Source organism: Myotis nattereri (assembly GCF_964212035.1).
Source record: "Myotis nattereri genome assembly, chromosome: 9".
Lineage (NCBI taxonomy): Eukaryota > Metazoa > Chordata > Mammalia > Chiroptera > Vespertilionidae > Myotis > Myotis nattereri.
In genome coordinates, this window is record NC_138084.1 from 29,751,248 (window position 1) to 29,778,227 (window position 26,980).

At 40.3% G+C, this 26,980-nt stretch overlaps 1 protein-coding gene across 1 annotated transcript; it reads right to left on the reverse strand.

Moving 5' to 3' along the window:
• Nucleotides 1-393: 393 nt before the first annotated feature.
• Nucleotides 394-26,980, reverse strand: LOC308524945 (L-lactate dehydrogenase C chain; the record flags this gene model as incomplete). The annotated part of the gene is made up of 7 exons (XM_081099583.1): nucleotides 394-1,184; nucleotides 3,678-3,801; nucleotides 8,439-8,556; nucleotides 11,310-11,483; nucleotides 17,806-17,979; nucleotides 20,088-20,205; nucleotides 26,855-26,980. 7 exons carry the CDS (start codon nucleotides 26,978-26,980, stop codon nucleotides 1,020-1,022), a joined length of 999 nt encoding a protein of 332 aa, XP_080955709.1. The 3' UTR covers nucleotides 394-1,019.

Consider the following 26,980-nt stretch of genomic DNA (forward strand, 5'->3'; position numbering starts at 1 on the left):
TCATTGGTATTTCCTACAGCTGCCTTAATTCTTTGTGGAGTAAAGGAAACATATATGTTACATATTATATGTATATACACATACATATATACATATATTTGTATATATAAATCAAAAGAAGAACATTCACTCCTAGATTGGACACAAAGAGGGAGCTATCAGTTGACTTTTATAAAGCATTCATTAATAATTAATTAGTTGATGTACCTTAAATACTCACTGTAAGATACTGGAGGGCAGAAATCATGTCATATTGACTTATAATCATTACACAGCAAGAATAATAGTAATTTGCTGAACGAACTGGAAAGAAATGTAATCGATTTCCAAATTGAAAGTTGGAAATCAGAGGTTCCATGTTTCACATTAGTTTCAGTTAATCACACAAACCAAGACATTTCCTTATATTTATTTTCCACAATGCTTAATTTTCACTTATATCTAATGTGATGGTCTAAGCTCCCAGTGTAGTATTTCAACAAAGACACCAAATCCACAATTTGAATTTAGATCAATTGGTATTATACTTGCAGGGTTGAAGATATTTATATTTTTTTACACCAAAAAGGTATATTTCTATTTTCCTTCTTAAATACATGGTCTTAAAAATAAGCACTCAGTAAAAATTATACATAGATACACGAAGCAATATAAAGTAAATATGCTGTTTCCCTAAGGGAAGAAAGCACAAGATAAAATTTCAATACTAGAAAAAGTGCTTGTTTTGTGAAAAAAATCTTAAGTTCTATATTATAATGGATTGTTATATATATTTTATTAAACCCAAAGGCCACTCTTACATTTGTACAAGTTGGGTATCTTAGAATAGAGCAATGCGAGATTCATAAAAGAGGATAAATTTCTTTACCACTTCCTTTTTCTACACTTGAGAGGATGGAGTATGCTATAGGTCTCCAATGCCTTCTTATATTTTTCATATCAGATGAAAATACTTTCAAAATGTAAAATACACAGTTTGTTATCTTCTGTTCTATAAAACAGTGGAACATTAAAAGGCTTTAAAATACCAGGTCTTTTTGGATATTCCAAAGTGTGTTTGCACTCTTCTTAAAAAGATCCTCCTCCTCAGAATTCAAGTTAACTTTCACAATATCTGAGATACCACTTTGCCCCAAGATACAAGGGACACTGAGAAAGATTTCTTCTTTTATTCCATATAAGCCCTAAAAGGCAAAATTAAATTACTGTTCAGTTAACCTGATATGGAAAAGCAGCTGTGCTAGAAAGCTTCTTAAGAATAAGAGTATACTGGAGCACAACAAGAATCCTCAGCGGGTGGTTGAGTGATCACTGACAATACCAAGAGCATCCTAATGTCCTATGACCATGTGGAACTTGTGTTCAGTATCATGAATATCGTGCCAGAGGCCTCAAAGGGACCAAGAAAGGCACTGTTTACCCCCTACCGGGTCATCCTTCTATCTAAGGGTAAGGGTGCCATGCAGTCCTTCATAATGTCATTTCATCTGATAAAGAACTGTACAATCAAGCAGCCTGTGTTTGAGATACATCAAGAGAACAGTGAATTCTGAAGCAGAAAGTGACTGAGAAGGCTCTGTTTTGTATAAATTGACTTTTACACCATGGTGTGCCACTGAGTTTGGACAAAAGATGCCACAGATGGAATCTCAAGTCTCCAGAAGTGAGCCTCCAATGGAACCTATGGGTATGGGTACCCTCTCATGCCTAGCAGGGCACTCACCAGTTGCCAATGGAATATACTCCTACCTTCCAGGATACCTCTATCCACTGCCCCAATCTGACTGATACCCTGAGCCTCCCATGATGTACAGGGCCCATGGCATAGGTGCAGTCATGACCACTGCCCTATCTTGGGCCTATTGAAACATTGGTCTCCAGCCTTAATATTCCCTCCACTCCAGCAGCTGAATCCAAGGCCACAGAAGCAGCTGCCAGAAAGTCTATTAAAACCTGCACAAATTGCCTGGTCCGCGTGGCTCAGTGGTTGAGCATCGACCTATGAACCGGGAGGTCACAGTTCAATTCCTGGTCAGGGAACATGCCCGGGTTGCGGGCTCAATCCCATTGTGGGGCATGCAGGAGGCAACCGATCAATGATTCTCATCATTGATGTTTCTATCTTTCTCCCTCTCCTTTCCTCTCTGAAATCAATAAAAATATATTAAAAAAAACAGCCCTGCACAACACACACAATGCTTGCATTCTCATAAACTAGCCTCTGCCTCTCCCTACTATCCCTGGAAGATAAGAAGACCCAGTAGACCCCTCAGACCTCCCTGTCTCTCATCACTCATTACTCTTTCCTACCCCACTCTTGGGGTTGAGTCTAGGGTTGGAGGAGGTGACGGAAAGGTCTTGTTATTCCTACAGGTCTGATTATAAACAGTTACCAGGAACTAGCATTCAGAGAAGGGCAAAGTCCCTTGATTCTAGAGTGGTGCCTCCCAGTTTCCCACAATAGCTCAAAGCCCACAGGCACTACTCAACCAAGCGTCCCTCTCACCACTTCTGGGCTCTCCTCAGGAGCTCAGGGTATACACCTTGTTCCTATCTTGCTCTAGTCACCCACAGAGGGATTCTCTGGCCGCCTCCTCCACTGAAGTCCAGCTTCCTCATTTGGTAGCCACTTTATATTCAACCTCATGAGCTCCATCAGACCAACCACATGTCTTCCTCTGAGGGCCCCTTTACAGGCTGTACTCACATTCACTCCACTCTGGTCTGTGCCTAGCTATGGAAGCCCACTGTCCCACCAGACTGTCAGCCCACATTCCATTCCCAGCCAGGCTCCAGCTCCAGCTCCAGCTCCACTCACCTTCCCTTACTTTCCCTGTACTTGGTCATTCTGTTGTCACCTCTCTGTAACTTTTGAAGTTTTTTCATGAGCTTCCAGATGTTGGGTGGCATCAGAAAGAAGGTCACTATGCTGGGAAAGAACGCCCTCTGGTTCCCTGCCAGTGTTCCAGGAATTTGTTTCTCTCTACTTTCTCTCTCTCTCTTTCCTCTAGAAGGGGCTTCTCCGACTAGAACTGGAGAATGCATGCCCATCCCATCATGCCATTTGGGGGCTGTGAGTGGGCTGAAAACAAGGTCCTAGACCCCTGGGGCCTAGCCTGGCCCTGTGTGATGACCATGACCTGCTGCCACCCCCTCAGCCTACCCTCTTCCTTTTGGTGGCCTGACTCTGCGTGCTTTTCCCTTCACCGTGCACTTCCCATTACTCCCTTTGCTCTCTGCATTTCAACAGATGACCCTTTTTTTTCAGATCCTCAAGTGTTCTCTGCTTATATATACCTCAGATCCTCTTGCACATGTGTTCCCTCTGCTTGGAATATTAATCCAGCCTTCCAAGTTAACTCCTACTCATTACTTGGATTAGGTCATTTTACTTCTTTGGGAAGGCTTCCCTAACGACCACCCATGCCCCTTCCCAGAGTAGTTAAATTCTCTTCTTGTGTACTCTTAGCACTTTTTAGTTTTTCATTATAGCACTTAGTATAATTTATTATTAGATATTTTCTTTTGTAATTGTTTTATTAAGTCCATTTTTCATTAACTTTTATAAGGGCAGGATCTCTGTCTTTTTTGTTCACCATTATAACACCTTGTATATGCCTGGCATATAGTAAGGACTCAACAAACATTAATGATAATAAAGATCAATTTAAGCCTACCTTAACCATAGTCGAAACTGGATGCACTCTCCTAAGATTTTTCAAAATGGATTCTACCAGATTTGTCACAGATAGGCCAATAGCCCAAGAGGTGTACCCCTTCAGCTTAATAATCTCATAGGCACTACAGTTGTAGAAAATAAGAAAAGCAAATGAATGAGAAGTCAACTTAGAGAAAAGAATATATTGCAAGCATCCATTCTGAAGCAACCTACATATCAATGCCACTCCATTAAAATTTTCTAGAAACCAGTTATAAATAATACAAATTTTAATACTACTCTCACAGACTTCATTATCACTTTAATAATTCACCCTCCTTTTATCATAAAGGCAGAATATTGAAGCCATTCAAGATGAAAATTAGTTTTAAACTTTTTGTATTATTGCTTTTTTAACTTTTTTATTGAACTTGTTGGGGTGACACTGGTTAAAAAAATACACAGGTTTTAGGTATACAACTCTATAATATATGATCTGTATGTTATACTGTGTATTTTATATTATTGCTTAAATATCCAAACATAGAATCTGTTCACCTTGAAAGTTAGCATATATATCTTGCTAGCCACTAAAAATTGTTACTGAGGTGCAATGTATACAATTTAAGCCATGTGCACATATTTTTCCTAAGAATATATCATTAAACCAGTAATATATGGAAATTTGGGGAAATGTTGATACACCTTTATTTTTATTTATTTCAGAGAGGAAGGGAGAGGGAGAGAGAGAAAAACACCAATGATGAGACAGAATCATTGATCAGCTGCCTCCTGCATGCCCCACACTGGGGATCAAGCCTGCAACCTGGGTATATGCCCTGACAGGGAATCGAACTGTGACATCCTGGTTCATAGGTCGACACTCAACCGCTGAGCCATACTGGCTGGGCCATGATACATTTTCAAAAGAAAATAACAGAGTCCTAAACACTATGTAATTTCTCATCTCAAACTTGTAAAATACACAATACTTTTATTTTGTTGTTAATCCTCACCGGAGGATATTTTTTTCCATTGAGAGAGAGTAGAAGGGACCAAGGGAGAGGGGGAGAGAGAAACATTAATGTGAGAGAAACACATCAATTGGTTGCCTCCCACATGCCGTGATCATGGCTAGAAATAAACCCAAAATCCAGGTATGTGCCCTTGACCAGGAATCAAACCCATAACCCTTCAGTTCGCAGGCTGATGCTCTAGCCACTGAGAAACACCAGCCAGGAGAGAACATAACACATTTTTATAGAAACTTTAGAACAGTATCAATCCACCAAGTTATTAATAGTGATTATTTTTTAATGACAGGCTTACAGGTGCTATTATTTCATTAAATTCAGAGAGGAAAGGAGAGGGAGAAAGAGACAGAAACAGCAATGATGAGAGAGAATCACTGATTGGCTGCCTCCTGCAGGCCCACTCTAGGGACCGAGCCTACAACCTGGGCATGTGCCCTGACTAGGAATTGAACAGTGACCTCTTGGTTCATAGGTCAATGCTCAACCATTGAGCCACGCCAGCTGGGCTGCTATTATTTTCTTTATGCTTTCCTGAATATTCTTGTTGTCTACAATATATATGTATTATATTTTTGTACTGCCACCAACAGTGGTCTCAGGTTTGGATTGACAAGGAGGTTTTAAGATAGCACTGAATTTACTTAGTTTTGAGAAAAGAATATACGATAGGAAACACAGAATGTACAGCATCGTTATTCCTATCAGGTTATCTAACAACCAGCTACACATAATTTCAAGGCACCAGGACCGCACATAACATACTTGATTGCAAAATATAAGACTGATGTGTAAATGGAACATCTCAGCACATAACAGTTGGACTGTACTCATTGTGGTGTGCTGGGATTTGACTGTCAATCCAGAACCAGGGGTACTATTAGAATTCATGCACATTAGTGTCAAATTAGAATTAGCTTTTAGACTCTTAATTGGTGTCAAATTAGAATTAGCTTTCAGACTCTTAATTGGTGTCAAATTAGAATTAGCTTTCAGACTCTTAATTGGTGTCAAATTAGGATTAGCTTTCAGACCAAGCATCTGTGGGTAAGTAAAAGGAAAGGGAGGAAGATTATGCCTAGAAAGTCATTAATTGATGGTATATAAGTAGAAAGCTCTGCATAGGTAACTGGGGACAAATCTTACCAGTGGAATCTGGATGACAGATCTATCCTCTCAGGAATTAACAAAATCGCTTTGAGAGCCCTAGTCGCTTTGCTCAGTGGTTAGAGCATCAGCCCTCAGACTAAAAGGTCACAGGTTCGATTCCCAGTCAAGGGCATGTACCTCAATTGCAGGCTTGATCCCCAGTCCTGGTCAGGGTACATGCAGGAGGCAACCAATCCATGTGTCTCTCTCACATCAAGGTTTCTCTGTCTATCTCTTGCCCCTCTTCCATTCTGTCTAAAAATCAATGGAAAAATATCCTCCAGGTAGGATTAACAAAAAATGGCTTGAGAAAGAGGATTGAGAAAAAATGGCTAAAAACATAATCTTTTACCTGTTATTAACCATCCTAATGAAAATAAAATTTTTGGTATAAAAGGAAAGCTAAAGGGAGCAAAGAGAACAAGCAGTTCTATGGCTGATATTTTAAGACATCTGATCCATGTTCTAAATTACATGATCTATTGGGAACCTGGAAGGACATCTTATTAAATCCTGATCTCACTCCTCTGCAATTATTGGTTAGGTACTGGAAAATCAAAGATTATAAAAGAGTTGAGTCATTTTTTAGATAAATACTAGCAGTACTCTGAGGATTTTTTTTTATAATTATAGATCCTCTGCTAAATGACTAAAAGGCAAATAATTCCATTTTGGCCACTGCATTGTTGAGAGGACTAATTGGAACAAGTACTGATCTGTAACATGTTATAGTATTTGGTATTTAAAACATACAAGATTGTGATGTGGCCTGAAAGCTACACCTGAGCACTTGTAATACCTCCTTAAAATGCTAATACTCTATACCAGGGAAGGCGAACCTATGACATGCGTGTCAGAGGTGACACGTGAACTCATTTTTTTGGTTGATTTTCCTTTGTTAAATGGCATTTAAATATATAAAATAAATATCAAAAATATGTCTTTGTTTTACTATGGTTGCAAATATCAAAAAATTTCTGTATGTGACACGGCACCAGAGTTAAGTTAGGGTTTTTCAAAATGCTGACACGCCGAACTCAAAAGGTCGCCATCACTGCTCTAAACTGTGTTTTTTGTCCAGTGTCCTTTCACCAAGCTTGATAAACTTAATGTTAGGTTAAAGCTTATTATGTTTCTAACTTGACAGTCTGAACTTCAAAACACTATGTATAGCCATGTACTTTATTTTCTTTTTTAAATAGTGGTAAAATTGGCCATTTTAACCATTTTGAGTATACAGTTCATTGGTATGCTATCTAATAAAAGGGCAATATGCAAATTAACTGTCACTCCATGACAAAGATGGTGGTGCCCAGTCCTCTCAGCCCCACCAGAGTCCCCCAGTCCTGGGGAAGCGGGGACAGCCGCTGAGAGCGGGCAGCATGAGCAGCCTGGCAGAATTCTTGCTTTGTTGCTGTGCCCCACTCGGGCCGGCCCCCTGGAGCCGGAGTGGACACGGACAGGGACAGGGGGCCAGCCCGCAGCCTCCGCAGCCGAGTGCAAGCCCGGAGAGGAGATGGTGGGCCCGCCTCCCGCGGAAGCAGCACGGCTCCCTCCCACCTCCCACGGAATGAATGCGGCTCCTGCGGAATGAATGCAGCTCCCTGTGGTTCCAGCAGATTCCCGTGGAAGCGCGGGTGGTCTACTGCACATGATATCGCACGATGGGCTACTAGTTAAGTACATAAACACTGCTGTATAACTATTACCACCACCTTATCCAGAACTTTGTCATCTTCCCAATTGAAACTCTGTATAGATTAAGGTGATCATGTGATTTTATGATCAGAAAATAATTTATTTTTTTAAACTAAAAGGCATTTAAAAAATAAAAACTTGCCCATAATCACTGTTGCTATATTGTGTATCTTTTTAGTCTCTGCCCTAATTATCATACATTTTTGTAGAGTTGACATCCTAAATATACATTACACTTGAGCTTTTATAAATTTAATATTCCAGTTTAGAATATCCAGAAGTGATTTTTAGATTGTGTAACTTTTACTAATATGTGACTTGGCTAAAGCATAAAGGAGAATCATGTGGGCTGTTAAAGCTGATTTACACAGAGTCAGACACTTCATTTATAAATACACCCAGTTAACTTCTGATCATCTGCATCGGCTTCGTGTTGTCTTTTTCATCGAGTCATTTGATGAATCCAAGTTCTAGGTGCTATTCTAAGCATTTTATGTGTATTAACTCATTTACTCTTCATAATAGCCCTCTAAAGTGAGCTCTATTATTATCCCCATTTTAAAAACTTGGAAACTGAGCTTCTGAAATTTTAAATAGCTTGGCAATATCACACTACTTAATAAGTGGTGAAGTCAGGTTTCAAACCTAGGAAAGCTGGTTCCAAAGTGCTCATAATTACTTGCTAAATTACCCTCAAACACATATGAGTTCTTGTAAAGCACATTTGCTTTGTGAAAATGCCCCCAAATAAAGCAATGGGTAATATAAGTCTGAATTCAAGGATTTTCATAAGATTAGAATCATTTACCACACAAAACTCAACGATCGACTATATTTTTTTCTGTGACATTTGTTCTTACTACTGATTATTAATGCTTTAAGAAACTTAGTGAGTACTTTACCTCTCAACAACTTGTTTATGGATATTTTTCCATTGGTCCTTGTCTGAATCAGTTCCTAAGTTAGGGTTTAGAGTCTTCAGAGCAACACCAGCAACATTCACCCCACTCCATAAGGGCACTAAAAAGAAATGTATCTCATAATGAACTCTTCTTCCTAGCACTGCTTCGGTTGTTTTAGTAATTTTTTATAAACTTAGATTACTACCTTATACCATATAATAAAAATAAGTTTCAAATGGCCAAAAGGGGAAATGTAAAAAATAAAATTATGCTTTAGAAAAATATGTAGTAGAATTTATTTATAACTATGTGACATAGGAGGTATTTTAAAGCAAGGTACAAGTACAGAATCCACGAAGAAAAGGATGGTTAAAAAGATAAAATATTACAAGCAAAACAGGAAAAGAGCAACAAATTAACACCAAACTTCTCAACAGTAACAAAGAGCTGGAGGGGGAACTACTGTCAATCTAGAATCTCATATCCAATTAAAGAATAAGGTGAAGCTAACCTGGCCAAATAGCACAGTTAGAGCATCATCCTGATATACCAAGGTTGTAGGTTTAATCTCCAGTCAGGGCAAATATAAGAATCAACAAAAGAATACATAAATAAGTGGGACAACAAATCTCTCAATCTAATATGTCTCTCTCTCTCTCTCTCTCTCTCTCTCTCTCTCTCTCTCTCGTCAATAAATAAAAAATGTTGCCCAACCAGTGTAGCTCAGTGGTTGAGCATCAACCTATGCATCAAGAGGTTGCTGGTTCGATTCCCGTCAGGGCACACTCCCCAGTTGCAGGCTTGGTCCCCAGTAGGAGGCATGCAGGAGGCAGCTAATTGATGTTTCTATCTCTATCTGCCTCTCTCTTCCTGTCTCTCTAAAAATCAATTTAAAAATAAATAAAATATATATTTTTAAAAATACACTGATTTGTTTTCAAATAAAATAATGTAATATTAAAAGTGAGGACGAGCCGAAACCGGTTTGGCTCAGTGGATAGAGCGTCGGCCTGCAGACTGAAGGGTCCCAGGTTCGATTCCGGTCAAGGGCATGTACCTGGGTTGCGGGCACATCCCCAGTAGGAGATGTGCAGGAGGCAGCTGATCGATGTTTCTCTCTCATCGATGTTTCTAACTCTCTATCTCTCGCCCTTCCTCTCTGTAAAAAATCAATAAAATATATATATATATATTTAAAAAAATAAATAAATAAATAAATAAATAAATAAAAGTGAGGACGAAACCGGTTTGGCTCAGTGGATAGAGCGTCGGCCTGCGGACTGAAGGGTCCCGGGTTCGATTCCGGTCAAGGGCATGTACCTGGGTTGCGGGCATATCCCCGGTGGGAGATGTGCAGGAGGCAGCTGATCAATGTTTCTCTCTCATCGATGTTTCTAACTCTCTATCTCTCTCCCTTCCTCTCTGTAAAAAATCAATAAAATATATTTTTAAAAAAAAGTGAGAAATAAAAACATAATTAGGAAATTTTATTTTTAATGACTTCCAGGAGGAAGAGCTGAATTAGTACAGTAACACAAGCCAATAGGTCAAATTAAGTATTTGTCTAAGTCAAATCAAAAGTATTTGTTATAACACTGCACCCTCCCGCAATGCGGGACCCCTCAGGGGATGTTGGAGAGCCAGTTTCGACCTGATCCCAGCAGGCCTGGCTGAGGGTCCCCACCAGTGCATGATTGGGGCTGGTGAAGGACCGTGGGAGGGCTCCAGAGCGTGTTGGCTCGTCTCCCTGAGTCCTGTTCAGTCGGACCCCAGCAGCAAGCTAACCTACTGGTCGGAGCGTCTGCCCCCTGGTGGTCAGTGCGCATCACAGCAACTGGTTGAACTGTAGAACAAACAGTTGGACACTTAGCATATTAGGCTTTTATTATATAGGATGACATTTGGAGTAAAAAAAAAAACAAAACAGACAAGCCCTAACCGGTTTGGCTCAGTGGATAGAGTGTCGGCCTGCAGACTGAAAGGTCCCGGATTTGATTCAGGTCAAGGGCATGTACCTTGGTTGCGGGCACATCCCCAGTAGGAGGTGCGCAGGAGGCGGCTGATTGATGTTTCTCTCTCATCGATGTTTCTAGCTCTCTATCCCTCTCCCTCCCTCTCTGTAAAAAATCAATAAAATATATTTTTAAAAAAAACACAACAGACAAGAAGGACTTATTAAATGTTTTGACTAAACAAATGAATAACTGAATCAATGGTCCTTATTCTTAATGGGTTTACTGCCACTGTGGAAAGAAGATTCAAACATGATACAATTAGAGAACACTGTAAGAAGTATAAAGTTCTAATTGTGCTGCAGAGCTTAAATGTTTAAGTTCAGAAAAGAAAAAGATAGGTATGGCCTAAGTAACAGTTTAAACACAAATTATATAAATTTATTTAAATGAAAAGTCTGGAATAAACAAAGCTACAGAGTCAGAAAGTAAATTAGTGGTTGCGTGGGGCTGGGGTAGGAGTGAGTTCAGGAGCAAAAGTTTCTTTCTGGGGTGATGAAAATGTTCTATAACTAGATTGTGGTCATGACTGCACAACTCGGTGAATATACAAAAAACCAGTATTGTCCCTTTGTAATGTTTAAAAAATAACAATAAATGAAAGTGCTCCAGATAAGAGAAACATTCACTGGCTTTTAAAATAGTTATATGCTCTATGCACAATTTAATGAGTGGTAACTAAATCCATGATGCAAAAAGCTGAAAATAAAGAAATCAAAAAAGATAGTGTACACCGGGAAAATACCAATAAAACAAAAGTTACACAGCTATATTAATTTCACAAAAAATAGACTTTAAAGAAAATAAAGCATCATTATAGATAAGTGTGATTACATAATGAAAATGGGTTTATACTCACCACTAGAATCACCATGTTCTCCAATAATCCAACCGTGGCAGCTAGTGGGATGGACACCCAACTTCTCTCCAATCAGGTAACGGAAACGGGCAGAGTCTAGATTACAACCACTTCCAATTATACGAGCGGCAGGTAAGCCACTTAGCTTCCAGACCACATATGTCAAAATATCCACTAGGAAGAAAAATTTCTTGTTACAAAAAGATTTATAATAACTTCCTTTTATAGTTTGCTTTTCTGAATAGATAGATCAAATGTCTTAGTCAAATATAAATTTATTACAAAGTTTGAAGCAAAGCAATTCAACAAGGAAATACTGATAATCTCTCTCGATGGTTTTAAGAGGTTGAATTATTCACTATTAGAATTTTTTAAATTCTCTTTTAAGATAATATATGTGCCTATCTGTATATTTTATAGTTAGTTAATTCTACCTCAAGGCTGCCTAGATTTTTCCTCTCTACCACCAAAGCCTCATCGAAGCTACCAACATTTTCTACCTAGACAAAAGTCACATGCATACCCAGGGCAGTGTGCCAGTGTGTGCATGCTCAGGAAAAACATGAGAAGATCCTAAACTTAAGCTCTGTATGACCTTGAGGCTCTGCACAAGCAGGAAGTGAAGGGCACAGTGGTAGAACTGGCTGAGTGTTGAAGGCATGCTCCAACATGCACACAGAGGCCTATAGCAAAGACTGGGAAATCCTTTTTGGTTCCACATTTTTTAAAAGTTCCATTCAATCAGTAGCTGATCACTAAACAAAGAGATAAAAGATGTCTGTGGCCACGCACAACAAAGAATACAGACTTGCAGAATGAGTGCACAAAAGTCATGAAATAAACAAAAGGCAGCTGCAACAAGCATCAACAACAAAAGTCCCTAGGAGAGAAGAATCTGATTTATACAGTTTTCATACTATCATTTTTTTAATGTTCAGTTTTTAACAAAAATTATGAGGCATGAAACAAAATAAGGTAGTTTGCACCAAAGGAAAAAAGCATCAATAGAAACTTAGAAAGTCCTAACATTGAACTAACCTATCTTCAAGTCTACTGACTCCTCCTTCTGCCTTTTCAATCTGATGTTAAACCCTATATACTGAATTTTCATTTAGCTTTCTACTTCAGAATTTCTATTTAGTATTTTTTAAATTTCTGTTTATTAATATTCAATATGTAGTGAGACATCAGTCTCATATTTCCTTTACTTCTTTAGGCTTGGTTTCCTTTAGCTCTTTAAACATACTTATAATAGTTGATTTAAAGTATTTGTCTGAGCCCTAGCTGGTTTGGCTCAGTGGATATAGTGTCGGCCTGTGGACTAAAGGGTCCCAGGTTCAATTCCGGTCAAGGATGCATGCCCAGGTTGCAGGCTCTATCCACAAGTGTGGAGTATGCAGGAGGCAGCCAATCAATGATTCTCTCTCATTACTGATGTTTCTATCTCTCTTTTCCTCTTCCTTCCTCACTGAAATCAATAAAAAAAATATTTAAAAATAAATAAATAAAGTATTTGTCTGATAAATCTTTGTTCAGTGACTCTGGCCAGAACTTCCAGCATGATGTTAAATGGAAGTGGTGAAATGACATCTTTGTCTTACCTGATCTTATTAGCAGGGAGAAACCTTTCAAGTCTTTCTCCACTGAGTATGATGCTAGTTATAGGTTTTGCACCTTTTATATCTTTTTATAGGTTATATGTTTTATCAGAATAATTTCCTTCTACACATAGTTTACTGAAGGATTCACTTGTAAAATCATGATTAGGTGTTGAATTTTGTTGAATGTTTTCTCTGTGCCTATTAACCCTTTTGTCACTACGTAATACTAGAGGCCTGGTGCACGAAATTTGTGCACTCGAGGGGGTCCCGCATCTCAGCCTGCACCCTCTCACAGTCCGGAAGCCCTCAGGGGATATCCGACTGATGGCTTAGGCCCACTCCCCATAGAATGACCGGAATGACCGGTCGACCATTCGCCATGATGCACACTGACCACCATAGAACAGTCGCTCAATGCAGGAGCTGACCCCTGGTGGTCAGTGCGCTCCCACAGCCAACCTCCTGCGGCCCTTTTTCCCTTGCCAACTGCCCCATCCATAGGCCCCAATCGGGGGGCCAGCCAGCCAACCTCCCGGGGCCCCTCCCTCCGGCCGGCCAGCACCCCCGATAGTCCTCCATCACTGGCCAGGCCGAGGGACCCTACCCGTGCACAAATTCGTGCACCAGGTTTCTAGTATAATGATAAAAGGATCAATAGATGCAGAAAAAAGTATTTGATAAAATTTAACCCCCATTCATGATTTTTAAAAAACTCTCCACAATTATGAAGAGAAGTGAATTTCTAGGGGGAAAAAAGCCCACATTAAACATCATAATCAATAAGACTGAATGTCTTTGCCATGAAATAAAGAATTAGGCAAGTATGTCCACTCTCAACACTTATACAAGGTATCACGGACACTAATACTACTACCAGTATGTACTACCAGAGGGCATACATATAAATAGTATTTACTGGAAAAATCTTAGAAGCAGAGAAGTAGGGAGCCACTCTATGTACACTGACTTCTCATTATTCCACAGCATAGGCTAGGCCAGCCGTGGGCAAACTACGGCCCGCGGGCCGGATCCGGCCCGTTTGAAATGAATAAAACTAAAAAAAAAAAGACCGTACCCTTTTATGTAATGATGTTTACTTTGAATTTATATTAGTTCACACAAACACTCCATCCATGCTTTTGTTCCGGCCCTCCGGTCCAGATTAAGAACCCATTGTGGCCCTCGAGTCAAAAAGTTTGCCCACCCCTGGGCTAGGCACAGATCTTCTGTATACAAAATGGCCAAGTGCAGAGGAGCCTCTCTTGACTGATGTGCTGGCTGTTTTCTTGAAACTCCTCTGAGAACAAAAATGAGCCCCACCAGCACATTGTGTTACATATCTGTATGTAGCTTTGGAGGGGGAAGTGAACCCCTAGTTTCCTTAAATAACAAGAAATTTATCAAAGGATAGCTGGGTCTGCGAACAGTGGTAAGCAGCATGCATTTCCAGAGCCAAGATATATCCGTAGGGCCCTGAAAAGAACCTTGCATGCCAGGAATACTGACATCAGCTTAAGACCTTGCTGTTTCTACATAGGCTGGCTCAATGGCTCAATTTAGCTGATCCAACTCTCTAATAAGCTACCAAAACAAAGGGAGGAACCTAGCCAATTTGGCTCAGTAGATAGAGCGGTGGCCTGCAGACTGAAGGGTCCCAGGTTCGATTCCAGTCAAGGGCACATGCCTGGGTTGCAGGCTCGATCCCTAGTAAGAGGCGAGCAGGAGGCAGCCAATCAATGATTCTTTCTCATCACTAACATTTCTCTCTCTCTTTCCCTCTCCCTTCCTCTCTGAAATCAATAAAAAAAAAATTTTTTTTTAAAAGGGAGTAAATGAGCCTCCAGGGTGATGTACATTTGTCTGTCATTACTACTTACATTCACCATTTTACTAGAAGTGCTAACTAGTGAAATGAGGCAAGAAAGTAAAAAGGTCTTCAAATTGGAAAAGAAAGAAAACTAGTAAAATTGTATTTGCAGATGACACGATAATATATAGAGCAGCGGTTCTCAACCTGTGGGTCGTGACCCCTTTGGGGGTTGAATGACCCTTTCACAGGGGTCGCCTAAGACCATTAGAAAACACATATATAATTACATATTGTTTTTGTGATTAATCACTATGCTTTAATTATGTTCAATCTGTAACAATGAAATTGGGGGTCACCACAACATGAGGAACTGTATTAATGGGTCGCGGCATTAGGAAGGTTGAGAACCACTGATATAGAGAATATCCCAAAAATTTAAAGAGAATTACTAGAATTAAAAAGTGAATTTAGCAATTTTTCAAGATACAAGGTCAATACATAAAAATCAACAGTATTACTATTTACTCACAATAAACAAAAATGAAATGTAAAGAACTCCTTTTATAGCATCAAAAACATAAAATATTTAGGGACATTTTGTGAGGATGTGGAAAAAAGGAAACCCGTGTGCACTGTTGATGGTAATATAAACTGGGACAGCCACTATAAAAAGGAGTATGAAGGTTCCTCAAAAAATTAAAATACAGAACTATCATATAATCTAGCAATCACACTTCTTGGTATATATCCAAAAGAAATTAAATCAGTATCTCAAAGATACCTGCGCTCCCATGTTCATTGTGGCATTATTCACAATAGCCAGGATATGAAAACAACCTAGGTGTCTGTCTATGAATGAATGAAGAATATGTGGCATATTGTCTGGCGTGGCTCAGTGGTTGAGCATAGAGATTATAATGCTTATGTTTTCTTCAAGGATTTTTATGGTTTTGAGTCTAACATATAAATTTTAATCCATTTTGAGTTTATTCTTATGTATGGTGTAAGAAGGTTGTCTAGTTTCATTTTACTGCACATACCTGTCCAATTTTTCTAACACCATTTATTGAATAGACTATCTTTATCCCATTGTATGTTCTTGCCTCCTTTGTCATATATTAATTTATTATAAAGGTGTGGGTTTATTTTTGGGTAACGCAAAATTTAGAGACAAATAGTATCCTATATAATAAAAGTCTAATATGCAAATTGACCGAACAGCAGAATGACCGGTTGCTATGTCACACACTGACCACCAGGAGGCAGACGCTCAGTGCAGGAGCTGCCCCCTGGTGGTCAGTGCGCTCCCACAGGGGTTGCGATGCTCAGCTAGAAGCTGGGCTCACAGGCTGGCGAGCAGAGCGGCGGTGGCAGGAGTCTCTCCCGCCTCTGCGCCGTGCTAAGGATGTCCAATTTTGGTATCCACAGTGGTATCAAATGCCCTGAGAATACCAAGGGATGACTGTATGTGTTGAAGTTGTTAACTAACCCTACTGTGGTAATCATTTCCCAATATGTAAATGTATCAAATCATCATCACACTGTACACCTTAAACTTGCATGTTATATGGCAATTATATTTCAAAAAAGCTGGAAAAAATCATTGTATTATATATTTTGAATGGGTAGTTTATTGTGCATAAATTTTACCTCAATAAAGTTATTTAAAAAAAAAGAGAAAATATATATTTTCGAATAGAAATAATCCTGTTATTTGCAGATTTTTAATATTTCCTACAACTTTTGTGATACTATGTTAGTACAGTTTTGGTATTATATTTAACACATTGTTTGCGGGTAGTTTTTATCACGCACTAACAGGTGGCGTGGGCCATTTTTGCTCATTTTTTGCGCAAATGGCAACGTTCAGTAAAATTACGATAACTTTAGTTTACGTATTTATACGTTACCCGCATTCTACCACTAGTCTATAAAAAACGTATTAATACGTGTCCCGCACTCAACTACACTGGTAGAACGTATAAATACGTAAAACGTATAAATACGTTTCCCGCATACAATGTGTTAAAATCTTTTTTCTTGAAATATTAATTTTTATTGCATGTAACATTATATTTAAAACTGTTTTTCTTGAAATTAAAATATATATATATATATATATATATATATATATATATATATATATATATATGCCTAAGCAACCATTATGACCGAATGACCAGAACGACTGGAATGACTGGTCACTATGATGCGCACCTACCACCAGGGGGCAAACGTTCAATGCAGGAACTGGCCCCTGGTGGTTAGTATGCTCCCACAATGGGAGCACTGCTCAGCCAGAAGCCAGGCTCACAGCTGGTGAGTGCAGCTATGGCAGTGGGAGCCTCTTCCGCCTCTGCGGCAGCACTACCAAGTGGCGGTGGCAGTGGCAGGCACAACAGGGCCAGGATGAGTGGCAGCAGAGCTGTGCCCAGCCCCAGCTGGAGTTCTCCCCGGCCACCTGCCACTTTGGCACTACTACATCCCTCAGGGGGATATCGGACTGTTGGTTTTGGCCCAATCCCCGAAGGCCTGGCCGAAATCGGCAGTCCAACATCCCTCCAAGGGGTCACGGATTACAAGAGGGCTCAGGTCAGGCTAAGGGACCCCGCCCATGCACGAATTTGTGCACCGGATCTCTAGTTATAATAATAATAATAATAATAAAATAAACTCTTAAAATAAAGAACCCAGTGCATGCTCTCTCTCCAGAGCCTGCCCATGCCTTTATTCTTCAAGCTTGTATCTTTCTTTTCATTCTGTTAGGGTCCCCACAAGACTTGCAACTAAGGGAGTATTGGGCTACAGCAGCACATCCTGGGCTAACCCCCTTCAAGCCCCTTCTTTTGCCTCTGTAACTTGATTCCTGAGTTCACATAGCCCAGCTGGCTCACTTCTTCTGCCTCTGTGACTTTCTTTCTAAAGGGCCAAGGCACCTCTCTAAGCATTCTGCTCCAGTCTCCTCTTTAAGTGTACTTTTGCTTTGCATGCTAAATAAACTTCCCCTTCCACTAGGGGTAAAAAAAAAAAAAAAAGGAATGGTCTGGAAAGACCATCCTTATGCAGTTAAAGAGAAAAGACTCACCTGGATTTGAGACAATAAGCATCTTACAGTCGGGACTATACTGGACCAGGGCAGGAATAACTGATTTCATGATATCCACATTACGTTGAACCAGGGAAAGACGACTTTCTCCTTCCTGTTGCCGTACACCTGCTGTGACAATAATTAATTTGGAGTTTGCAGATACACGACAATCTAAAAGAGAAACAAAAGACGATATTTGGATCATGACTGCCATAATCATTGTTCCTTAATTCTTTAAAAGAGTATTGCATGATCTTGGTATTAAAGCATTTATATACTTTCATGTCTGGCATTTGGAAATGAATAGACTTTCCATGTAGTAATATTATTTTGAATAACCTGAAGGAAGTCTTGTCACTATGACTTAAAAGTTTCAAACAGCTTTTTTTTAAAAAAATAGAACATACTATGCTTTTAAGCAGACATTCTCATTTGTTATTAAGGCCTGAGGCAATGCAAATCAACTCTCTGTCTTCTTAGAAACACTATATATATCAGAAGCTTAAAACTCTGAAAATGTATGTATCTGTTTCAGGATTCCAAGAGTAGGAATGTATTTATTTCTAATTAGAAGGGACTGGATTTGAGATCACAGGCACATTCTTGATCCAGAAAAGAAAATAAACTACCTTCTAAATCTGATGATCAGTTGTAAAACTGTTTCACCTATGAACAAAAATAGATACAGAGGCAGCATCGAACAGACTGTCGAACTACAGCAGGAAGGCTGGGAGGGTTTGGGGGGAGGTAAGAGATCAACCAAAGGACTTGTATGCATGCATATAAGCATAACCCATGGACACAAGACACTGGGGGGTAGGGGAGGCCGGGGGAAGGTCAAGGAAAAAAAAAAAAAAGGAGACATATGTAATACTCTTTGTAATACTTTAAGCAATAAAACAAAATTTTAAAATAAAAAAAATAGCCCTGACCGGTTTGGCTCAGTGGCTAGAGCAGCCGTGGGCAAACTAAGGCCCGCGGGCCATAAAACTAAAAAAAAAAAAGACCGCACCCTTTCATGTAATGATGTTACTTTGAGTTTATATCAGTTCACACAAACACTCCACCCATGCTTTGGTTCCGGCCTCCGGTCCAGTTTAAGAACCCACTGTGGCCCTCGAGTCAAAAAGTTTGCCCACCCCTGGGTTAGAGCGTTGGCCTGTGGACTGAGGAGTCCCAGGTTCGATTCCAGTCAAGGGCATGTACCTGGGTTGCGGGCACATCCGCATTAGGGGATGTGCAGGAGGCAGCTGATCGATGTTTCTCTCTCATCGATGTTTCTAACTCTCTATCCCTCTCCCTTCCTCTCTATAAAAAATCAATAAAATATATATTTTTAAAAAAAGCACCTTGCCAAAACCGGTTTGGCTCAGTGGATAGAGCGTCGGCCTGCGGACTGAAAGGTCCCAGGTTCGATTCCGGTCAAGGGCATGTACCTGGGTTGCGGGCACATCCCCGGTAGGAGATGTGCAGGAGGCAGTTGATGGATGTTTCTCTCTCATCGATGTTTCTAACTCTCTATCTCTCTCCTTTCCTCTCTGTAAAAAATCAATAAAATATATTAAAAAAAATAAATAAAAAATAAAAATAAAAAAAGCACCTTGTCTAGGCTAGTCTTGGACTTCAATTTCTGAATGAGATTTGAATAGATATTACATAATGTATCAACTGAATTGGTAATATTTCACTGGGATGCACTAATGTTTGTTATACTTAAACTCTTATTATATTTCAAAATTAATATTTTAAAATAATTGTTTCTATGAATATTAATTTGAATATCTTAAAAAGACATTAAAAGCAAGTTGTTTAAAAATTGTCCTGCCCAGCCGATGTGGCTCAGTGGTCGAACACTTACCTATGTCTTAGGAGGTCGCCAGTTCAATTCCTGGTCAGGGCACATGCCTGAGTTTCAGGTTCAGTCCCTGGTCGGGTCATGTGTGGGAGGCAACCAACTGATATTTCTTTCTCTCTCCCTCTCCCTTCCTCTCTCTCTAAAATTAATAAAAACATATATTTTAAAAATTGTCCTTTTAAGTATGAGAAAAATAAAAGTGAAGGAAAACCATAAGAATTTAGTACAGCCCTAGCTGAGTGGCTCATTGATTGGAGCATCATCTCATACACCAAAAGGTTATGGGTTCGATTCTTGGTCAAGGCACATATAAGAATCAACCAATGAATGAATAAATAAGTGAAACAACAAATCAATGCCCCCCCCCTTCCCTGTCTCTCAAATCAATAAATAAAAATTTAAAAAAAAAAACACTAAAATTAACCTTTTCCACCAACAATCTTTGAAGTAGCAAAGAAAAGACTGCCATGCTGAAGATCCATCATTTCTCCCTTTAACTTGTCCTCTGCAACATCAACAAGGGCGAGTTCATCAGCCAAATCCTAAAATACATTAAAGTTATGAATAAGATATTCTGGAAAATGTTCTTATTTTAGGAGAATGAGAAAAAATTTTGTGTGGCTATTTTATACGCAAAGGAGATATATATATATATATATATATATATATATATATATATATATACTTTTAAATATATTTTATTGATTTTTTACAGAGAGGAAGGGAGAGGGATAGAGAGTTAGAAACATCGATGAGAGAGAAACATTGATCAGCCGCCTCTTGCACACCTCCCACTGGGGATGTGCCCGCAACCAATGTATATGCCCTTGGCCGGAATCGAACCTGGGACCCCTCAGTCCGCAGGCCGATGCTCCATCCACTGAGCCAAACTGGCTACGGCAGGAGAGTTATATTTTTAATAGAAAAAATTATATAAAAATGATGGTTTTTTTGTTTTTTATTGCTTAAAATATTACAAAGAGTAGTACATTTGTCTCCTTTTTTTCCCCCCCTTGACCTTCCCCCAGCCTCCCTTACCCACCAGTGTCCATTGGTTATGCTTATATGCATGCATACAAGTCCTTTGGTTGATCTCTTACCGCGCCCCCCCCCCCCCCAAAAAATGATAGTTTTTTAATATGCCTAGAATGGGCCAGAAGTCAAGGTAAACAACAGAATATAATAAAAAGTCATTGTTTTTGCCTTCATCTAATTGTTAATTTTGTTAGAATTGGGTTTCTTCCACTTCAAATAACAGTTTAAAACTGTTGCCCTGGCTGGCTCAGTTGGTTGGAGCATGTCCAGATACACCAAGGCTGCAGTAAGATGACATGGTCAAGGCACATACAATCTATACATATAAGAGCCCAGCAACCAAACTAAGATGGCGGCATAGATAAACACCGGGAAATCGCCGTCTCCCACAACAATTGAAAAATACGGCAAAGGTCAGAGCAAACATCATCCCGAACAACAGGAAGGCTGGCTGAGTGTAATTTCTACAACTAGAAGAAAAGAAAAGCACGCTGAGAGCCAGAGGAGCTGCGGAGGCTGAGTGCAGAGGTACGGTGGCGGCTCGCGTGCGCGGAAAGGGGGTGGCACCTGAGGACGCGGCTGTCTTTTTGAATCACAAGCTCCCGACTGCTCTGAACTCCGGTTCCAGCAAGTCTCTGGGGACCCAGGACATATACGGGGAGGAGCTGCTCTGTCAGGCGGCAGCGGGCGAACTTGAGGGCAGCTTTCCCTCAGAGGTGCTTCCAGCCGTTACCGGGACACTGAGACGCGCGACTCCGGGCGCGGAGAATCACCATAGTTGCTTTCTCCGCCCTTTGACTCCCTGAGACCCCGCCCCACCCAGGCTGCGGCAGAGGCTTTTGCATGTGAATGTACCTAACTACAGCCCAGCCAAGCAGACCCGGAACTTCCAAGAGAAGGCTCAAGGCCCCGCAGCGGCTTGCATTGCTTCACAGCTGAGCCTCTTCGTGACTCCTGCTGTGTGGCCTCAGGCAGGGGCTGAATTAGCACCTCCTTAGATCCAGGAGCCACTGTACCCAGTGGTCAGAGGGGGACCATTCTCCCACTTCAGACACAGCTGATTCCCACAGCCAATTGGCCTGGAGGTCAATTCCTCCCAGTGATCCTACAACAACCAAGGCACCAAGAGTGCACCAAGAGTGTCCACCCCAGGTAACTGGGGAGGCTGAGCCACTGGGCCTTACGGGACACCTGGAGCGCAGGGCCACTCTATCAACACAGGGAAGCAGCCCAAATGCGGAGACAAAGAAACAGGTCACAAATGGCAGAAACGGAGGAGGACAGACAACTGGATATAGAGTTCAAGGCCACGTTTATAAGGTTTGTCAAGAATTTTATGGAAACCGCCGATAAATTTAATGAATCCCTCAAGGAGTATAGTGAGACCATGGAGGACATGAAAAAGGACCAACTAGAAATTAAGCATACACTGACTGAAATAAAGAATAATTTACAGAGATCCAACAGCAGACAAGAGGATCCCAAGAATCAAGTCAAAGATTTGAAATACAAAGAAACAAAAAATACCCAAACGAAAAAGAAAAAAGAAAAGAGATTCAAAAAATACGAAGATAGTGTAAGGAACCTCTGGGACAACTTCAAGCGTACCAACATCAGAATTATAGGGGTACCAGAAGGAGAGAGAGGTCAAGATATTGAAAACCTTTTTGAAGAAATAATGACAGAAAACTTCCCCCACCTGGTGAAAGAAACGGATTTGCAAGTCCAGGAAGCGCAGAGAACCCCAAACAAAAGGAATCCAAAGAGGACCACACCAAGACACATCATCATTAAAATGCCAAGAGCAAAAGATAAAGAGAGAATCTTAAAAGCAGCAAGAGAAAGACAGTCAGTTACCTACAAGGGAGTACCCATCCGACTGTCAGCTGATTTCTCAACAGAAACCATGCAGGCCAGAAGAGAGTGGCAAGAAATATTCAAAGAGATGAATAGCAAGAACCTGCAACCAAGATTACTTTATCCAGCAAAGCTATCTTTCAGAATGGAAGGTCAGATAAAGAGCTTCACGGATAAGAAAAAGCTAAAGGAGTTCATCACCACCAAACCAGCATTATATGAAATGCTGAAAGGTATTCTTTAAGAAGAGGAAGAAGAAAAAGGAACTCTTACCATTTGCCATAGCATGGATGGAACTGGAGAGCGGATAAATACCACAGGATCTCACTCATTTGTGGAATATAATGAACAACATAAACTGATGAACAAGGACTGATCCAGAGACGGAGAGGCATTGATTGGACTGTCGGGCCTTGGAGGGAAGGTAGGGGAGGGTGGGGGCAAGGGGGAAAGATCAACCAAAGGACTTATATGCAAGCATATAGGCCTAACCAATGGACACGGACAACGGGGGGGTGAGGGGATGAGCGGGGGGGTGGGTGGGTAGAGGGTACACATATGTAATATCTTAATCAATAAAAAATATAAAAAAAAAAAAGAGCCCAGCAACTGAATGGCAGAACAACCACAATGACCAGTCGCTATGACGCACACTGACCACCGGGGGCCACGCCTCCCACCAATGCACAAATTCGTGCACTGGGCCTCTAGTCTATATATATAAAATGCTAATATGCAAAGTATCCCCTCAGGAGTTTGACCAGGAGACTGGGAGTTTGATCACAATGACATACACTGGCCACCGGGGTTGGCGCGGAACGAAGAAAGTCCCTGGTCAGCTGCCGGAAGGCCCCCATCAGCCCTGGTCGCCAGCCAGGCCTAGGGACCCTACCTGTGCACAAATTTTGTGCACCAGGCCCCTAGTAAATGCATAAATAAGTGGAACAACAAAGGGATGTCTCTGTCTCTCTGTCTCTATCTCTGTCTCTCTCCTCCCTACTCTCCTTCCTTCCTTCCCCTCTTACATCCCTCTCTCCCTTCCTCTTTCTCTCTAAAAATCAATTTAAAAAATAAAGCCTATGAGAAATTATTAAATTCTTTCCAAGGATTTTACTATATTTAGCCCATATGCCTTATTTCTAAATTGGCTAGAGTTGTTTTCAGTATGCATCGTTATGGCCAAATAGAAAAGTAGCCACCTATAGGAACCCTTTCTATGTAGGTCAGTACAGTACAATTAATATCAGCCCTCCAACCTAACAGTAGATGTGCATATAACCAGACCCAACCAATTGTTCCATTCTTCCTTCTGGTCACAGAAATTAGTTCACAAATGGGCATATGGCCCAGGCATAACAAATGGGCACAATGTCTATAAGGTTTGAAGTGGAAGATGGAAAATTAAGTGTCATTTTTCTTTGGAATCATAGCTCTAAGAATGACATAAGACTCTTAAGAATAAACTGTATAGTTATCTTTACCACTACACAGAAAGACCCTGCCTGAGAATTAAGCCAATAGAGGAAATATAAACCAAGATATACAAATACTGTGTCTCAATATGTATGAATTCTAGAATCTAGTAGTACCTGAAGCTAGCTCTGCTCTTAGATTTTCTAGTTATGTGAACAATATATAGTCTCTTTATATGCTTACTCTAATTTGAATTGGGTTTTCATCAGATTCAACAGAATATAAAACTATATAGAAGGAGTGTATTCCCTTAGATTCCAGTGGCCAGATTCCAAAGGTGAGCAATAACAAAAAAGGATACAAGTCCCTATTTACTAATGGTTTTTTCTCAAATCAGATACCATGTCATCTTAAAGGACAACTGTAAATGCTAAAATTTACTAAATTATGTGTCATATATCAGGAATAGGAGGCGGATAAGGAGTTTCATCCAGAAGAATGAAACTTTTGGCTAGCTGATTTTTAAAAATATATATTTTTATTGATTTCAGAGAGGAAGGGAGAGAGAAAGAGAGATAGAAACATCAATGATGAGAGAGAATCATGGATCGGCTGCCTCCTGCATGCCCCCCACTGCGGATCAAGCCAGCAACCCAGGCATGTGCCCTAATGGAGAATTGAACCCAGGACCCTTTCAGTCTGCAGGCTGATGCTCTATCCAGTGAGCAACACCAGCCAGGGCTAGCTGATTTTTAAAAAACTATATGTTTACAGATCTGTTTTTACATCAGTCTATGTATCTGTCTGGGTCTGGAACAGGAAAACAGAAACCATTCTAAGCATTTCAACGGAAGGAATTTAATATAGGAAATTGTTTAGACAGATGTTGGAGGGATGAAAGAAGAAAAAGGTAACACTTGAGATAACCCAAAGACTGTAACCACAACTTGAACCTATCACCCCTAAGGCTGAAGGCACAGAAAGACTAAAACAGGTGCTTCAGGAACTAGTCTCAGAACTCTGGAGGAGGCAAAATCTGGCTGCTGCTGCTGCTAGCACTGAATGGGCAAGATGAGGCCAATGCTCGAGCTCCAAAACAAACTGGGGGCAAACCCCCCCCCCCACAAATTCAGAAAAAGGGAGGGAGGGAGGTAAGGAGGGAGGGAGGGAGGTAAGGAGGGAGGGAGGGAGGGAAGGAGGGAGTGGGGAGGGAGAGATGGAGGAAAGAAAGAAGGGGAAGGGAGAAAAGGGGAAGGGAGGGGAGAGAGAAGGGGAAAGGAAAGGGGAGGAGGAGGGAGAAGGCATGAATAGCGAATCTTGAAAAATAACAGTTAGAGGTTTTATGCTTCCTGATTTAAAAACTTATTACAAAACTACAGTAATCTAAACTGTGAGATAACAGAATACAGACATATAGCGCAATGGAACAAAATAGGGAGCCTAGAAATAAACTCTAATGCATATGATCAAGTGATTTTTGGCAAGGGTGCCAAGAGCATTCAACCAGGAAAGAATATCTTTTTAACAAATGGCATATTTTCATATAAAAGAATGAAGTAGGAGCACTTACTTTATACCATATACAAAGTTAACTCAAAATGGATCGAAGATCTAAAACTATAAAACTCTTAGAAGAAAACACAGAGGAAAAGCTTCATGACACTGAATGTGGCAATGATTTTTAGATATGACACCAAAAGCACAGGCAATAAGAGTAAAAATGATAATCTAAACTACATTAAACTAAAAAATTTCTGTGCATCAAAGGACACAATCAAGAGAGTAAAGGGAAACTAAGGGAATGGGAGAAAGTATGTAAAAATCATGTATCTGATAAGCAGTTAACATCTAAAATATAAGAACTCTTGCAACTAAACAACAAATAACTGGATTTTTAAGTGGGCAAAGGATTTTTTAAAGTATTTTTTTTATTGATTTCAGAGAGGAAGGGAGAGACAGAAACATCAATGAAGTGAGAGAATCATTGATCAGCTGCCTCCTGCACGCCCCTCACTGGGGATCGAGCCCTCAACCCCGGCATGTGCCATGACCAGAACTCGAACCATGACCTCCTGGATCATAGTTAGACACTCGACCACTCAGCCATGCTGGCCGGGCAAAATGGGCAAAGGATCTAAATAGACATTCCTCCAAAGAAGATAAACAAACGGCCAATAAGCACATGAAACGATGTTCTGGAAACAAAGGAAAATTAAAGAACTTCCATTTCAAAATAACTTTATCAAATCGTGTACTTTTTGTTTTATAACGAGCATGTCATACCATTTTTTTTTTAATTGTAAAGTGGAAGTCACTGGGAAATATAATTTTCACCCATTCCTCCTCAAGGAAGACAATTCATGGATTGAACTGTTATAATGCAATGTCATAATGCTTAACAACGTGCCTACAAATAAATCTGAACTAGTCTAAGAATGGTAAGCTCCAAGTAAATGTTTAAAAAATATATATATATATATATATATATATATATATATATATAATTGATTTTTTACAGAGAGGAAGGGAGAGGGATAGAGAGTTAGAAACATTGATGAGAGAGAAACATCGATCAGCTGCCTCCTGCACACTCCCCCACTGGGGATCGAGCTCGCAACCTGGGCATGTGCCCTTGACCGGAATCGAATCTGGGACCCTTGAGTCTGAAGGGCGACGCTCTATCCACTGAGCCAGACCAGTCAAGGCTAAATGTTTCTTAAATTGCGTCAAAATCAGAGGAGAGGAATACGACCAAGAGGGGAAAAAAAGTCAGATGAAGAGGATACATATTTGCAGCCAAGGGATTAGCCCTGCAAACCTGAACTCATCCATCGACAAGGCCCCGAAGCGCTTGACCCTCAGCCCCAGAACGGGCTGATCACTTACCTTCAATAAGATACAAATGGCGCAAGCCATGCCCACCGCACCGACCCCGACGACGGTGATCTTCTGGTGGGAGGTTTTATCTTCCACAACCAGGTTCTTAATAAGCTGCTCCTTGACCGTTGACAT